We start from the raw sequence: 16172 nt of genomic DNA, 5'->3' as shown, positions 1-16172 counted from the left end.
TGTTTCAAGATAATTTGTTATTGATTATTAAATAATTTTATGATGCAACTTTAAAATCCTGGCCAGATCTTCCCAACTCCTTACTCATCTCACTGTTGGAATCTACTCACCGTCTTTCCTCATGCTGTTGCAGCTTTCCTGGTTCTTGATATGACAGGTATGTGGAGTTTGGGCCAACGACAGAGGTAGATGGCACAGGCCCCAAGTCTACCCTCACTTCTGACACCCAAAACAATAATTCACTTGAAGGATTCCCAGAACTCACTGAAAGCTCTTATGGTTACAGTCCAAATGCAAAGCTTCCACCATCCTCCCCTCCTGCAGTCAGGGGACATCATTCTCCTGGCATCAGCAAGTGATAATGCATACAAAGTGTCACCAATAAAGCAAGTTTTCCTGAACCTTGGTGTTCAGAGTGTTTACTGGGACTTCATTACATTGATGTAACTGACAATCAATTGCCACGTGGTTGATCTCAGCCTCTAGGTCAACTGCCACCGTGTGACTCAAATCTCCTACCCTAAATTACATTGTGGGTCTATCTGGCATAGTCGCCATCACCCTAAGTTTAGCACCTTAGCCTAAGAACCAGCATGGCCAGTCCAACCCTAAACAAGGCATTTCTATGAGATATGATACGGACTGCCTCCCGGGTGCTGAGGGCAAAGGTCAGACATCCCCTGCTCAAGGCCAGTTCCTTTACTACACAATGAATGCCACTGGATTGACTCTTGGACATTTTGCATGACATTCTGAATCTTAAGAGTTTTCTCATTAGATACCTCTTCCTCCCACATTGAGGTACAGCCCAATGGCCAGATGGTCAGGGAAGTCCAGCTTGCTACTGTGCCTCACTACTACCACCAATGCAAAGGTGAGGTGCTGACACACCAAGTTGCAAGTGTGTTGGGTGAAAGTTCAGCTTCCCTCGCAACCTTGCTAACACTTTCTCAGAGAAAGCCAGTCACTGACTCCCAACATCTCAGTCTCTCCAAGTGGAGAGTATAAATCAGCACCCTACTTACCGAGTCCCACTGTCAGCAGAGGATGGGGGCAGGGGTCTGGAAGAAGGGAGTGCCAACTAGCCTTGCCTCTCAAGGTGCTGACCTTGTTCCATCTCATTGGTGCTGGGTGGGGATTGAGGTTTAACGCATCACTGGACCCACCAACGCTGCCCGGTTGGGGGGACCTGCACATGACACTTTCTCCTATGGAATGGGAAAGTAGGGTGCAAGATCGGTTTCTCATACAAGGTTCCCCATTGAAACAACAGTTCTGGCAGGGAAACTGGGCGTGTTTTTCCCAATAGAGTAGAGCAGGTATTGCAAAAAAACTTTTCTTGCAAGACCTTGTTTGCTCTCAGTTTCTCTGTCTGCAATTGCCCAAGGGATATCCTTAAAGCTCTGCGTTCCTACCTGACTTTCCCTGACTCGATTGTTTTTGCTATGATTTATTTGGTTCCTAATTGTTATTTTACATATTTCTGAAAATGCAGAAACCAGGAGGAATGGATCTCTTTCGGAAGCCTGTGGAATGCTCCAAGATCAGAAGCTTAGCATCTCAGAAAAACAATACTTTCCTAGGCTGAGGCTGCCTGATCAGCTGGTGCTTCTGGCGGTGAAAATGAAAGAGTAGGCCCTGAGGCTTCCCTGCAGCCGTGGCTCTCAACTGGGTGCACGAGAGAGTTACCTGGGGGCCTTTTAAATCCCACCCATGCTTCTTCTCCACCCCAGACATTCTGATTTAATTCAGGGGCAGCATGAGCGCTGAGATTGCTGAAAAAGCTCCCCAGGTGATTCTAACATGCAGCCAGAATTGAAGGGTTGAGAGCTGATACCCTAAGGATCCTGAGAAGTTCTGGGAAGAAGGAGCAATAAAAAGCCAAGGACTAGCAACTACAAATTGGTGCCCATAAGCAATAAAATCAGCATGCGTTCCCCTAGACACCTGCCAGGAGCTAGCCTGCACCTGCGATGCAGAGATGAACAAGACATGGTGTCTGTCCTTTCTGTGGAGGTATGCAGATGACAGAGCCAAGGCAGACACACCCACGGCCACAGCAGTGTAAAGGGGACACAAGGAGGAGGTCTCCTGCCTGAGCACATCAGGAGCATGCTCCAGGGAAGCAGAGTTGAGAAGCACTTTGAAGGAAGAATGGAGCTTGACCAGGTGGTGAAAGATGTCCCCACCAAGGAGCAGCATCTTAATCACCTGGCACCTGTGGCTTGTTCCACACATCACAGTTCCCTGTTTACTTCTAAACATTTACACTGAGCTTGGCACTTGCCCCGGACGATTCTGAGCAGTTTGTTTAATAGGAGTGTCTCGTTAGAATTGTCTGAGGACCTTTTCCAATGCAGGTTCCGAGTTTCCTCTCCAGACCTACTGAATTGCAGTCTAGGGAGGAAGGTCCATATGGGTTTGGGTTTGGGTTTTGGAACTAGCTCCCTAGATGATTCTGACCTCACCCTGAGGTTTCCAAGTTAAGAATGCCAGTGTTTTAGCAAAGGAGGGACATCCTGCCTGAGGTTTCCAGAGACACAAGCAAGTGCTGGAGTGACATCAAGTGGTGATGTCCTACTACTTGGACGTGTGAGAGGCCACTCATCCGCTTTGCCTGTCCAGAGAGTTTGATCTCCTTCTGCTAAGAGAGAGAGATTATTATCAAGATTTCTCTAGAGGGGGTTGGGGATGTAGTTCAGCGGTAACTTGCCTAGCATGTTCCTTGGTGGCTCAGCTCCAAGCTGGCTTCCTTTTGGGATTAAGTGTTGGCCCAGTAGTTACAGGACACGCACCCCAGCTCACATCAATGGCCCAAGCAGAGAGCACATGTCCCACTCCATGGTGGGATTGTTGCATGTTCACTCTGAAATCACACACTGGGGCCAGGGAGGTGGCTTATTCTGATTGGCTTGGACTAAATTGCATGCCCTGCCTGCCCTTGGAGCTGAGGGAAGGTCACCCCTGGGCCACATCTGGCACCCATATAGAATGTGGGAGTTGTTGGGAAGGGACAAGGAGAAAATGGAGACATCACCTCAGGAATGTCAGTTGGAGAAGGGGCTTGAGGGGACAGGTGGGGTTCGTGATCAGCTCTTCACACACTGCCCTCTTCCTCCTCCCTGTACTAGCACCACCTTTAGAGAGAGAATTCAACTGTTGTTCTGAGAAATAGTCACATACAGGTTGTACCCTGTGAGTGGGGGGGGGGATGTGCTTCCAAATAGAGTGTTCCAGCCCCCCAGTCTGTTTTCACCCGTGTCCCTCCCCACGTGGCATTTTCAAGTCCCAAGTCTCTGCCCATTCTGCACAACAGGATGCGCCCCTCACAGTTCAGGCTGCGACCTTCCTGACGTGTGCCTTCCTGAATCCACTCCTTCCAGAATCAAGTGGAAATCTCTACTACCTTCTTCATCTGCAGTGGGACATTTATTTCCCCTATTATCACTTTACTGACATCTTTGGAGACAAAGATGAATGCACCGTCAGTGGTCACTCTACCCATCTCCAAGTTAAACCTCGGGTCATGCCCGTGGCTGGCTCAAGTTCATGTCAAGGGTTGATTTGCTTGGTGCTTTTAGTCTCTGCCACACAGTAATGTTTTCAGAGATGACCAGACAGAAAGAGGACATGAGCTGTGACAAGACACAGCAGAAGCTGCTGAGGGGGTGGGGAAGGTGGGAGAGGAGATGGGGAGGGGTGGACAGAGACACAGAGTTTCTGGAGAGCTTCAATACTAGCATGTGGCAGTGGGCTCACAGGTAGCACCTGTTTACTGGGGCATATCACTTTCCCCTCTCTGCGTCTCATTAGGTTTTTATGACCAGTGTTAGTCACTTATGATCAGTATTGGGTTGCAAGAAACAGAAACTAATGCTAATTAAGTAAAAGTTATGTTGAAGCAGCAGGTTTGTATGTCTGCAGACATCATGGGGTCGGGACCGGGCAGCCTGGAGAATGGGGGCCCCTGCTGAAAGAATTCACATTTAAAAGGAAAATTTATACAGTTCCAGTCAAATAAAATGTGCCTATTACCACCTTCAGGCCTCTACCCTGCAACCTCCTTCCAAAGGAAATTTCTGTGCCTGGCACTGAGGCCTGGTCAAAGCTGGGTACTCAAAGCCCTGCCAGAAGCTGGACTCTGGGTGGTGGGGAAGGTCTAGTGTGCATGGCTCAGGTGTAATGACTGTTCTGGTTCTTGGCCAAGCCCACAGTCCTGGCACTGGGTCCGGAAACAGAAGCCTAATGCCAGGCTTCTAAGCCTTCTCCAACCAGGAGTTACCCACACAGGCTAGTCCCAGCGGAGCCATGCCCCTCCTCTTGGCTGATGCTTAGGCAAGCAGAGCAGAGTCTGTTCAATCAGGTTTGAACCTGGAGGAGTTAATGGAACAGTACACCACACTCTAGGCTAGGAGATGATGTCACCCACGAGGGGCCCCGTGGGGGAAGGAAAAGGAAGGGGATGCAGGTGGCCCCCACTTCCCACCCTTGCCACCCAGTAGAGCCAAGGGTGCTGACACTTCTAAGCCCAATTCCCCACTAGACCAAGAAATCCAGACGGGACAAGAGCCATTGCAAGTTAAAACTTTATGTGAAATTCTGTAACTGTATAGTGGCCTGGGGGACCCGCCCCTCAGCACTTGCTGTAGATGGCAGCGCTGCCCCGCTCCTCGAACTCTTCCTTGCTGACCCAGAGCTGCTGGAAGGCCTGCAGCGAGGCCAGGATGGAGCCGCCGGTCCACACGGAAGTCTTCCTCTCAGGAGAAGCAGCCACCGTAGGGCTGTCCCCGGGGCAGAGGAGGCTCAGCTCCTTCTGGAAGCGCTCGGGGAAGCCATCCAGCATGGTGCAGCCGCCGCACAGCAGCACGTTGGCGGCCATCTCCTCTTTGAAGCCAGTGTCCTGGCAGCGGCCCAGGCAGGCGGCCGTGAGCTCCGGGAGGCCTGGCTCGTGGCTGCCCATCAGGGAGGGCTTGAAGAGCATCTCGGCGCAGCGGAAGCGCTCCTGGCCGATGGTGATGACCTTGCCGTCGGGCAGCTCGTAGTCCACGCGCAGCTCGTTGAGGCCCAGGCAGAGCTCCTGGTCGGGCAGCAGAGCCGCGTAGCAGCACTTCTTCTTGATGTGCTCTATGATGTGCAGGTGGTCGTCCGTGAACTTGTGGCCCGACTCGTTGAGCAGCTGCATCAGGTAGTTGGTGAGGTCACTGCCTGCGAAGTCGGCGCAGCTGGTCAGGCCGGGCAGCACGTCGCCCTCAGAGATGGGCACCACATGCGAGACCCCGTGGCCGCTCTCCACCACCAGCCCGGAGGTCTTGCCGTAGGAGTAGATGGACAGCAGCGCCTGGGAGGTCACGTGCATGGCAGGGATGCCAAAGGTCTCGAACATGAGCTCCGCGTACTTCTCCCGGTTGCTGCTGGGGCTGAGCGGAGGGTCGGAGACCAGCACGGCGTGCTCCTCGGGCAGGATCTTCATGGCCGTGTGGAAGATGTACTCCCAGATGCTCTGGACGCAGTCCCAGTCCACCACGACGCCGTGCTTCAGGGGGTTCACCAGCTTCAGGGGCGCCTCCATGTTGAGCAGCTCGTGGCCCACGTAGGTCTCCTTGCGGGTGTCGCCTGCGTCGGCAGCCGCCTCGGGACTGCGCTTGCCCACGGTGGAGGAGATGAAGTAGGTGGGCCTGGGCTCTCCGGCATAGCCGCACTTACAGTACTGGGAGCCCAGGTCAATGATGAGGGCCTTGATCTTGCGCACCTTCTTGGGCTTCATCTTCAGCTGCGCAGTCGAACCTGTGTCCCGAATGCTGGCATCAGGACCTGGCAGGGTTCCTGCCTCTCCCGGGTCCCCCTGGGCAGTGCCCATGGGCATGGGGCTAGGGCTGTTCTTTGTCGCCATCTGCCTTCCTTTCTCACATCCACATCCTAGAGCTCCCGAAGGAGAAATGAGAGCCCACCTCCAGCAGCGTCCTGGCAACCACTTAGGATTGTGATGTCACTGGGGGCTGGTCCATTCAGGCGCTCTGGGGAGGGCTTGGTCTTGTCACCTGCCACCCCTATCCTTCTAACTCGAGTTTGCTCCAGGTGGGAGCAGGTGGCCTGCAGTTTTAGTAATCCAAGCCCACTGGGGTCTCGGGTTTCTGCTCCCTCCCTAATAACTCCGTGCCTAACCCCCTGTTCACTGAGGACCTTTCCCTTCTCTGCTCCTTGGCACAGTGATAAATAGTCCATCTCCTACAGTAAGTCAGGCACTGTACCAGGTACTTTTGTTGTTGTTATGCTATTATGTTTTTCCATATTTTACTGCCACATTAGAATTATTCCTTAGTGGAATGTTGTTAAATATTTGTACATGCACATGATATTGCAATATAATTTGGTCCATATCGTTGCCCTTGTACCAGGCACTTCACTTGCTATGTTGCAGAATCCTGGGAGGAAGGAGGACCCAAGTACACAGAGGTTCAGAACCCAAATGATTTACCCAAGAGCACACTGCTCTAGGACTATCCTCCAAGCCAAGTTCATCCAACTCCTACCCACTGAGCCGCCTCAGAAGGCTTGAGGGTCCAAGAGTACTCTTCTCCCGTTTGGGTGTCCCCATCAAACAGTCACAAAGCTCATGAGCCTGTCCTTGGTCCTTTTCTTCTCATACCTCCCGAGGCCAAGAGCACCCCAACAACTCCTTAAAGGGGCAAGCCTATCACTGTAGTGGCTGCCCCTTAAATGAGCACAGGGCTGGGTATGAGGTTCAAGGTACAGCATAAGATTGGATTCTGGGTGCCCTTAGGGTGGCAGACATCAGCACCAAAGTGCCCAGCTTCAGAGAGGGCACGCAAGATAGTGTCCAAGCAGCCGCCGAGACATGTTAGGTCTCGTGATGTGAGTTCAGCACACCCCAGAGTCTAATTTCACTGCTGACCTTATGACCCTGATAGAGAAGTAGGCTTATGTCCAAAAGAACTCCTCTTAAGGTTGTCCTAGGTGTCCACCTGAGGGTCTGAAGTGAGACAGAAAAGCTTGGCACAGTCACCATAGCAACAAAGGCTCCAGCTAAAATGGATGGCAGATGGTGTCGATCCTCTCTTCAGAATCGTCTAGTGCTTTCTCATCTCGCCTGCTCAAAGCCAAAATCCTTGCAAAGGCCCACCTTCCGCCACCCACTTTCTTCTCCCACCCCACGGCTTCTTCTGCCTCCATCCACAGGCTACACACTGGAGAAGGCCAGGCAGCTGACATTTACTTTTATTCAACTTTTTGGGTCATGCAGCCGCTGCTGCAGTGACTGAGCTCCGCTGACTCAGCTAGGCAATAGGAAGTGAAGAGCGTGGCTGATTCAACAGACTGTCAGAGGGGCTGGGGTTGGGGCTCAGGGGTGGAGCACTTGCCTAGCACGCGTGAGGCCCTGGGTTCCATCCTCAGCACCACGTAAAACTAAATAAAATTAAAAGAATTGTGTCCATCTACAAATGGAAAAAAAAAAAAACAAAAATGAAGAAAACTTTCAGACAACTAAAAAATAAAATTAAAAGAATTGTGTCCATCTACAAATGGAAAAAAAAAAACAAAAATGAAGAAAACTTTCAGACAACTAAATCCATAGGCTGGACCCCGTGGTGTTCTGACGGGCCCTGCCCTCCCTCATCCGCCACGTGAGCACCTCAGTCCTATGTACCTGGGTGGCTCTCCCTCACCTCCATCAGAGCTTCACACAACTACCACCACCTAAGGCCCCGCCCAGGTCACGGTGGCCTTGCCGCCCCTCCTGTGCTCTCGCTTCTGCTCTAAACACTTCCTAACGTGTCTCATTTCCCAACATTTATTGTCTGTCTCCCTCCAACCCCACCTACAGCAGCAGAAGCCCTTTCCTTTTTCTTTTTATTTTTTTACTGCCGTATTCTCAGCTGCCCTGCCCGGTGCAGGCACTCGATAAACATTCATTGAATGAATAATCGGTTCATTACAAAATTCAGAAGGGGAAGCACTTCAGAAATTACTTGAAATGTGCCCGAACATGGGACAAAGGTTCCTAGTATCTAGAAAACCCTGGATCACTGGATGATGTCACAATCCCCGATGTCATCATTGGGAACATTGCTAAGTGGTCCTCTGATTTAAGCCCCTCAGGTCTTGAACCTAGTGGGAGTGAGGGGCTTTCTCAAGAGCAATATGGCTCTTGACAGTGTGTGGGCTCCTCAGGCAGCAAACATAGGGGATGGGCCTGCCAAGAAAGCAGGGGAGCAGGTCTCCATGCAGACTCAGGTCCTACAGACTGCCTCCCTGAAGGAAGGCCCTGCAAAGCGGGCAGTGTGGGTCGGCCGTAACAGTGCAGAGCCAGAGGAACCCGTGAAGTCCACAGTGCCCAAGCAGAGGCCCAAGGTAGAGGTGACCAAAGCGGTGGTGGTGGACCTTGGCACCGGCTACTGTAAATGTGGCTTTGCTGGCCTGCCGAAGCCCACCCACAAGATCTCAACGACTGTGGGCAAGCCCTACATGGAGACGGCCAAGACTGGAGATAATCGCAAGGAGACCTTTGTGGGCCAGGAGCTCCTCCACTCGGAGGCTCGTCTCAAGCTAGTTAACCCTCTGCGGCACGGCATCATCGTGGACTGGGACACAGTGCAGGACATCTGGGAGTACCTCTTCCGCCAGGAGATGAAGATCGTCCCCGAGGAGCATGCTGTGTTGGTGTCAGATCCACCCCTGAGCCCACACACCAACCGAGAGAAGTACGCCGAGATGCTGTTTGAATCCTTCAACACGCCTGCCATGCACATTGCCTACCAGTCGCGCCTGTCCATGTACTCCTACGGAAGGACCTCTGGCCTGGTGGTGGAGGTCGGCCATGGCGTGTCCTACGTGGTCCCCATCTATGAGGGCTACCCTTTGCCCAGCATCACCGGGAGGCTGGACTATGCAGGCTCTGACCTGACCGCCTACCTGATGACCCTGATGAACAACTCGGGGAAGCACTTCACCGAGGACCAGGTGAGCATCGTGGAGGACATCAAGACAAAATGCTGTTTTGTGGCCCTGGACCCCATTGAAGAGAAGAAGGTCCCTGCTGTTGAGCACGAGATTCAGTATACTCTGCCTGACGGGAAGGAGATACACCTGTGTCAGGAAAGGTTCCTCTGCTCAGAGATGTTCTTCAAGCCGTCCCTGATCAAGTCCATGCAGCTGGGCCTCCACACGCAGACGGTGTCCTGCCTCAACAAGTGTGACATCGCCCTCAAGCGGGACCTCATGGGGAACATCCTGCTCTGTGGGGGTAGCACTATGCTCAGCGGTTTCCCTAACCGTCTGCAGAAGGAGCTGAGCAGCATGTGTCCCAATGACACCCCACAGGTAAATGTGCTGCCTGAGAGAGACACTGCCGTCTGGACCGGTGGTTCCATCCTGGCCTCGCTTCAGGGCTTCCAGCCACTGTGGGTCCACCGCTTCGAATACGAGGAACATGGGCCTTTCTTCCTCTACAGAAGGTGCTTCTGAACTCTGACGAGGCACTGCACCAGCTCTGCTGGGCAAGCACCCACCTACACACAGGAGCTGAGCCAACACGTTCATCACTGTTTCATTAAACACCCCTCGTGTTCCCCTCGGAGCTTGTCTGTTTCCTGACAACCTCACAGATGCAGCACTGGCCTCAAGATATGCATTTGCCAAAATAAAAGCAGGGGTGGGGGAAGGATGAATGAAATATGCATTATATGTTGACTGGTTAAACACTTTTTCTTGAGAGAAACTAGCCCTAAAATTAATGTGTCCTTATTGTGTGTGCTCCCCACTGGGGGGACTACTTTGTTTAAGCCAGCTTTGGAAGGAGCTATGGAAAACTCTTTCCAAAACACCAGTAAGAAGTATGCTGTAACAGATCAACTGCCCACAAAGCAGCGGTGTGTATTTCATACCTTGCCAGCAACTCTGAAGATTTGGAAATTGCTGGTGAACATATCTGACCCCTGCTTTAACTGTACCTTCTTTCGATTCCAACAGTCCCTTTTGCCTCAATACTAGTTCCTATTAAGCAATGGTGCTGACTTGCCACTGAAGACTAGATTAAGAGCGAGGTATGTATACATGTCTTGAGGGGCCAACTCTTCAGAAAATGAATGTCGTATACACTCCCCCTTTTTAATAAGTGGGCAAAGACTTAACCTTCAGTTATCAGCTCTGAGGTCAGGGCTGAAAGCCCCTGGGGCTAATGCAGTAGGAATCTGGGGTGGATCAGGATGAAAGCTGCAGGTTCCGGGGCTGACGGTGGGAGCTGCTCTATGTTGATCATTTTAATCCAGCTGAGGAACCCAAAGGAACAAACAGATCTTTAGTTGGCAGAGAAGCCTTCCTGGAGCCTAGCAGGTTCTGGGGTATTTCTGCATGGGGAGTTTGTAACTGCAGTATACCGAACTGGAAATTCAGAACGGTGTCTAAGTACATTCTTGTCCTGCCTTTAAGGTTCAGAATCCAAATACTAGCAGGCAGCAAAAAATATTAGAAAGGACAATGGCTTTCGACTGTGTAGTCTGAAACTCTATTATGCTATCACCTAGCTTTGTGACCTGAATCTATTTGCTTACTTTTCAAACCAAATACAGAGCTGACATAAAACCAGAAACAAACACCCGAATACAGGATCTGGCTCACAGTAGTTAGCCAGGACCTCACAGACATCCACCTTCTATCCAGAAGCCAGACCACGTTTGGCTTGTCTGTAACCTCTAACTTTAACTGTCATTTTGAATCCATCTAACTGGGGGAATTCTGACAATGTCAAAGCTATTTTTGATGGCTATAATGGGGATAGGAATGTGTGCTACCGATATCTAATTTAAGGCAAAGGTCAGAGAAGTAGCTAAACATTCTACCACACACAGGACAGCTACCCCTATTCCACACAAAGAATGTTGTGACCCACAATATTAGTATTACTGCTGAGAAGTCCTGCTTAGCTGAAGGACAGGAAGACTCAGTGAGAGGAAACAACTGAGTCCAAGACACCAAGCCCGGTGGACTCAAAGCTCAAAACCTTGCTCCTTCCTTTATGCCATTAAGATATCTTGTTGTTGAAGTTCCTGGGCCTTTACAGCCAACAGAGTAACTGCGGGCACAGGGCACACTCGAGGGCAGGCCTTCCGCACTGCCCACCAGCACCGTACGAGGTGTGGCATGTCTATGATCTCAGGGACATTTGTAGTTACCAAGCTTTTCAGGTTTCCACCCTTACCCTTTACTAATACATTTACCTAATTACCTTTACTAATAAATACGACAGACAAGGATGGACACCCAAGAATCCCAAGGGCTTACGCAGATGGTGTGTCTAGAGAAGCCAAGGTACTTAGAGAGTGGCACAGAAGAGGAAAAAATTTCATTTTGCTTCCCAAACTTGCAGACTCCTTAAATTACTAAGAATTGTCTGTTTTATTTTTTAAAAAACACCCTCTTGTTATAGCTGACAAATTTCTCAAAATGTTTGTAGGTGTGAATGTGTGTGTATACGCATAGATATAAAAAAAATTTTTAAATCTATGGCAGTGCTAAGAAATTACACTGATTTATATCACGAGGCCACAGAGTTTCTCCTTTCCCCATATACTCAAGTTCTTCCCCACGAATTCTTCCTTGGCTTTGCTTTCAACTTGGAAGGTCTGCTCCTGCCTCCTGCTTCTCAAAATGAACAAATTCAACCCTGCCCAGATGAGAGACAGTACTGATGGCACTCTGTATTCACACAGATTCTTTCTTGTCGTTACATTACATTAAGGAAATTAAGCATTCAGGAAAATTCACAATATTATCACAGACACATTTACTTTCTATTTCTAGTCTAAAGCATGAGCCCTTTCACTGTTATTCAAAGCAAGAGCATGACAATATATTAAAATACTATGTAAGCTACCATGTTCATTTATCCATGCAAAGAGGAAGTTGAACTGTGGCTCAAACCTTATTATGCCAATACCATCTAATTATAGTAAGTCTATTATGAGTATGAGTCAAAAAATAGATTTCCCCAAAGCAAAGTATGTATCTTTTCTCTATTTTATGAAAAATTTCAAACACACAGTAAAGTTGGGTTATACAGCAAATACCTCTAGATTCCATAGTTAGCATTCTACTATAGTAAGGAAAGTCTTCTGAAATGACAGTTTGGGGTAGATCTATATTCTGATGACCAAAAACAGAATTTCCTATTAGTTTATATACAGAAATAAAGGTACAGTTCTAGTATTAAAAACTTTTTTTTTTTTTAACTTTACCCAAGGATTAGTCACAAAACTGTTGTCAAAATAAACAGGGCTTTTTCTAGACTTGTCAAAAGGAGAAAACATTCTCATTTTTCCAAAGAAAATAAAAGTTCTTTTGAGAAACTGAATAAAACAGAGGTCAGTTTAAAACTATAAATAAATAAAATGGCCTAGACATGAAGAAAAACATTTCGGTTAAAGGAAGCAGTATCTGGAGAACAAAGAATAATTTTCAGCCCTGTGTGCCAGACCCTGTGCACTGCTCACCCAAACCAAAGGTACACGATACCGTTTCAGAAATCCTGAAGTGTTCCAGCGCTAACACTGCTGACTCTCTAGCACAGTAAACAGGCAACACAACAGTCCTGACCAGTGTAACTACAGGAGGCGTAGCCCAATTAAAACTGAATCACATGACTTAGATGATGCATTTCACTTTTTATTTTGCTTTAAAGTGAAGCCAGTTAAGTGTCTACATCTGACTGCTGGTAGCACTACTACTCTCTCTTACCTACAGTGCTCTCTTCCAGTAACATAAAACAAATAAGTAACATTACTTGTCTTCACATTTTTGAGGTAGAAACCATGAAATATTATTCCCTATTAACAGATAAGAACAGAGGTACAAATCAATTATGTGACTTGTCCAAGGCCCCAATATGAATCAGATCTGTAGCTGGGAACGAGACCTAGTCTCATGATTATCATAAATAATCATGCTCTCAAACAGCACTAAATACAAGAGCAGTAATTCCTTAAAACATTGTGACACATTGGCTACAGCTCCAGGCTTTGCTAATGATTAGGATGTATCCTCCCGGGGAAATAAAAACAGAATTGCCTGGGGTCTGCTGAGGTCTGCCACTATAGCAGCTCTCGGCAACACTAGGCACATCATCACACTTCCAGTTCTCCACTGCCAGGCCTCAGGAACAAAGGGTGGAAGGACAATTAGGAAGAAGTCTTCTCTGCTGGAGCCTTCTAACGTCAGTCACTCTAGCATGCTCAGTTTCCACTGGGTTCTGTCCATCTTTGGTGGTATAAAAATCTCAGCATCTAAAAGAAAGGAAGGTTGTGACAGACTTATAGTCACTTGCTGGTGGGAGCTGAGCCAGTATCTCTTTCCTAAATAAACTAGGTGACTAGGTTTTACAGTTATAAGACAACCATCACAGCCAGAGTGAATGTGTCAGCTACCCTTGTAACCTCCTGATCAGCGCAAACCTCGTGGAGGCCCTGCCCTGAGAAGAGGGACTACATTCAACTTCAAGCATGCTTACCAAGTGATCCAAAGTAGGAGCCTGTTCTAGCATTTCAACTGGGAGGGGTTGGAAGTGGTTGCATGCAGTAATACAGTAATTAAAACTCACAATGAACACCTAAGATCTGTGTATTTTACTATATGTAAAATTTACCTCCGTTTTTAAAGAGTTGAACAAAAACCAAAGTGTGGTATCAGGTAAACCACAAGCTGTTAACTAAGATGCCCTGCTAAAAAAGAAATTTAAACATATGGTGGGGTGCCATCTAAGGGAAAGTCCTGAAACTGTAACAAAGACTCCTAGGTACTCTTTCAGTTAGATCTGTGGAGTCCCTTATCTAACTAGGAATCATATACAAAAGGCAAATATGAAAAAATATGTATATAACGATGTTATTGCTCAGCATTTTTTATATTCATATTAAACTTTTGGCAGTATATGGGCACATATGCAGAAGACTCTCAAGATTTTCTTAAAAAGTACGATTTTCATGTTATACACAGACATACACCATATGATTAAAAACTGTCTCATTTTACTTTTCTTTGACATACTTTACAATCCAGATTTTCTCTGATCATGTCAGTTTTATAATTACACGTGTACCTACTACTTTCTACCCTCAACCCTGAAACAAAAGAACTGTATGGACAAAAGTCCACCAGAGAATTTGTTTGGTCACATATTAATAAAAGACTATATAAATAAATTCATGGTCAACAAAGTCCATAAATTTCATAAATTAGTGATTAAAGTTTATATATATTCTATCTTATTTTAAAAATTAGACATAACTATAATTGCATTTAAGTCAAGACTTAATTAAAAATAAATATCAGAAACTGGCTTTTTGGTAGGAAAGTAATTATCCTGACAAACTGTTACGACAGCAAGGCATGATGTCATTCACATTTCCATGGTGGATTTCATGGCATGAAAAGTCATTTAAAAAAATACTTTAAGGGCTTTTTAATTTTTCCAAAGGACCTCAATCCTACCTATCCACTGTAACATTTCCAGCCTTGCTGTGATTTAAGCACTTTTTCTAATATCACTTTCATGCATTTTATACAAGCTTACATATTTGAAAGACTCGCGATCACTCTGCATGACCATGCACCAACTGAAACATGAAACCACTACAGAAAATGACCCATTAGGTTGCTGATCCCAGGTGATTGAGAGTCCATTTAACCCCACTGGCTTGGGGAAGGGCAGTTCAGGAATATTTGAGTGGGACTAATTTTGCAAGCAGTTTATCAAGGCCTATTTATGGATTATGAGAACCTCTTCCTCCCCAAGCCACAGGGCACTGTTCCCAAACACTCAGATGATAAGGGGCCCTTCAAGTATTTGAATCTTTAAGGGCTAGTTGGAAAACGGAAGTGCTCTTTGATGGGGGAAGCCACTTAGAACACCCCAGGGAACAGTGTGCGTGGACCTGTACTGAAGGTCATCCTCAGGTCTGCAGCAAGAAGCAAGGGAAAGAGGGGTCTGGGGATCACAGAACAGTACAAACTAAACAATTACCTAATTGCCTCAGGTCCAAAATGAATTTTTAGTACCCCAGAAATAAGACACATGTTGAAACTGTGACCAAAAGCAGTTCCAGGAGGAAGGGGAGCCAAGGCTACGGGCGCAGCTGTGCAGATAATATGAGATCTGCTGGGATGGAATCAACTCGGCTATGAAAGTTACACTTAATTTGAATCCCCAAAGGTCACGTCAAATGTCATCAAAATGCTATTACAGTGTAGCATTTAAATGAAAAATTTCAGAATGTTGCCTGTCACATGATAGAAAATGCAAATGAGAGTAGTAAAAATTGCCAGTTGTTTTAAAAGGGATCACTAACTTTTCGGAGGTTAGTACACTTGAGTGATCCACCTGAAGAGCAAATACCCAGGCGTCCAATTTATCTGTCAAAAGTTTCTAGCGAACTTTCAAAACAAAGCCTTTAGGGCTTGTGACTTTTAGGAATGTAGAGTCTGACTGAGAGCCATCTCTCCCAATAATCAATCAAAACATTTTAAGTATAAAATTAATTTGGAAATGCAGATAAATGCTAATATTCTTTGGCTTTGCCTTCAAATTATATTTTCATAAAGGTTAAATAAAAAGGTCCAGTGCATAAGGAAGGATTATGAAAATGTCTCCAAGATACCATGTTTAACTGCAAAAAACCAAAAATGATGATTTGGAAGAAACTTCCAAATGTATGTGTAAAAGTAAACTGTTTGAACTTTAACCATGAGGCGGGGTATTATTGAACAAGGGTATTTCAGAGTCACTAAATTAAAAAAAAAATTATACTTTTAATATCATGTTGGACTTTCCTCTATCAGGTCCCTGTCACTGTAGAAGCATTTAAGTGATCTTCCTAAAGATGCAGTCTCAAATGGAGGGGGAATTATAGTTAATACCCAATCTCTCCTTGCACTGCTGACCTTCAAAGCACCTATGACAGATAATCCTTCAGTATTTTCAGAATTTCGAGAGAAGATACTAACCAAGAACAGGAACAGGAGTTTTCTGCTGTTGGTAAGATGCCATGATGCTATTTGCAGTAGAATTGGGACCTAGAACCTAAGTAGAAAATAGAGTGTATAAGCAAAGATTGACATATTCCTGATGTCTGCAAAAACCAAAGGTTCAAATGCTTAGCAATAAA

At 47.0% G+C, this 16172-nt stretch overlaps 3 protein-coding genes across 3 annotated transcripts in view; 1 reads left to right on the top strand and 2 right to left on the bottom strand.

Annotated features, from left to right (window-relative positions):
* Positions 1 to 4633: 4633 nt before the first annotated feature.
* Actl7b (actin like 7B) lies at positions 4634 to 6588 on the bottom strand. Its single transcript, XM_047525405.1, has one exon. It carries the CDS (start codon positions 5888 to 5890, stop codon positions 4634 to 4636), a length of 1257 nt encoding a protein of 418 aa, XP_047381361.1. The 5' UTR covers positions 5891 to 6588.
* A 1572-nt stretch (positions 6589 to 8160) lies between these two features.
* Positions 8161 to 9483, top strand: Actl7a (actin like 7A). The gene has a single exon (XM_047525677.1). It carries the CDS (start codon positions 8161 to 8163, stop codon positions 9481 to 9483), a length of 1323 nt encoding a protein of 440 aa, XP_047381633.1.
* Positions 9484 to 12657: 3174 nt separating this feature from the next.
* The window catches only part of Elp1 (elongator acetyltransferase complex subunit 1), a 62501-nt gene continuing 58986 nt past the window's right edge, over positions 12658 to 16172 (bottom strand). The window contains exons 36-37 of the mRNA XM_047525228.1: positions 16012 to 16087; positions 12658 to 13295 (exon numbers count right to left, since the gene is read on the bottom strand). Coding sequence (XP_047381184.1) covers positions 13231 to 13295; positions 16012 to 16087 — 141 coding nt within the window. The 3' untranslated portion in view covers positions 12658 to 13230. The remainder of the gene's footprint in view (positions 13296 to 16011; positions 16088 to 16172) is intronic.

This window comes from Sciurus carolinensis, chromosome 14, assembly GCF_902686445.1.
Source record: "Sciurus carolinensis chromosome 14, mSciCar1.2, whole genome shotgun sequence".
Classification (NCBI taxonomy): Eukaryota; Metazoa; Chordata; class Mammalia; order Rodentia; family Sciuridae; genus Sciurus; species Sciurus carolinensis.
This window is presented reverse-complemented; position numbering and strand designations above follow the sequence as displayed.

What these genes read in the sequence shown, in the direction of transcription:
- Actl7a (XM_047525677.1), top strand. Translation starts at nt 8,161, where the DNA reads ATGGCTCTTGACAGTGTGTGGGCTCCTCAGGCAGCAAACATAGGGGAT.
- Actl7b (XM_047525405.1), bottom strand. Translation starts at nt 5,890, where the DNA reads ATGGCGACAAAGAACAGCCCTAGCCCCATGCCCATGGGCACTGCCCAG.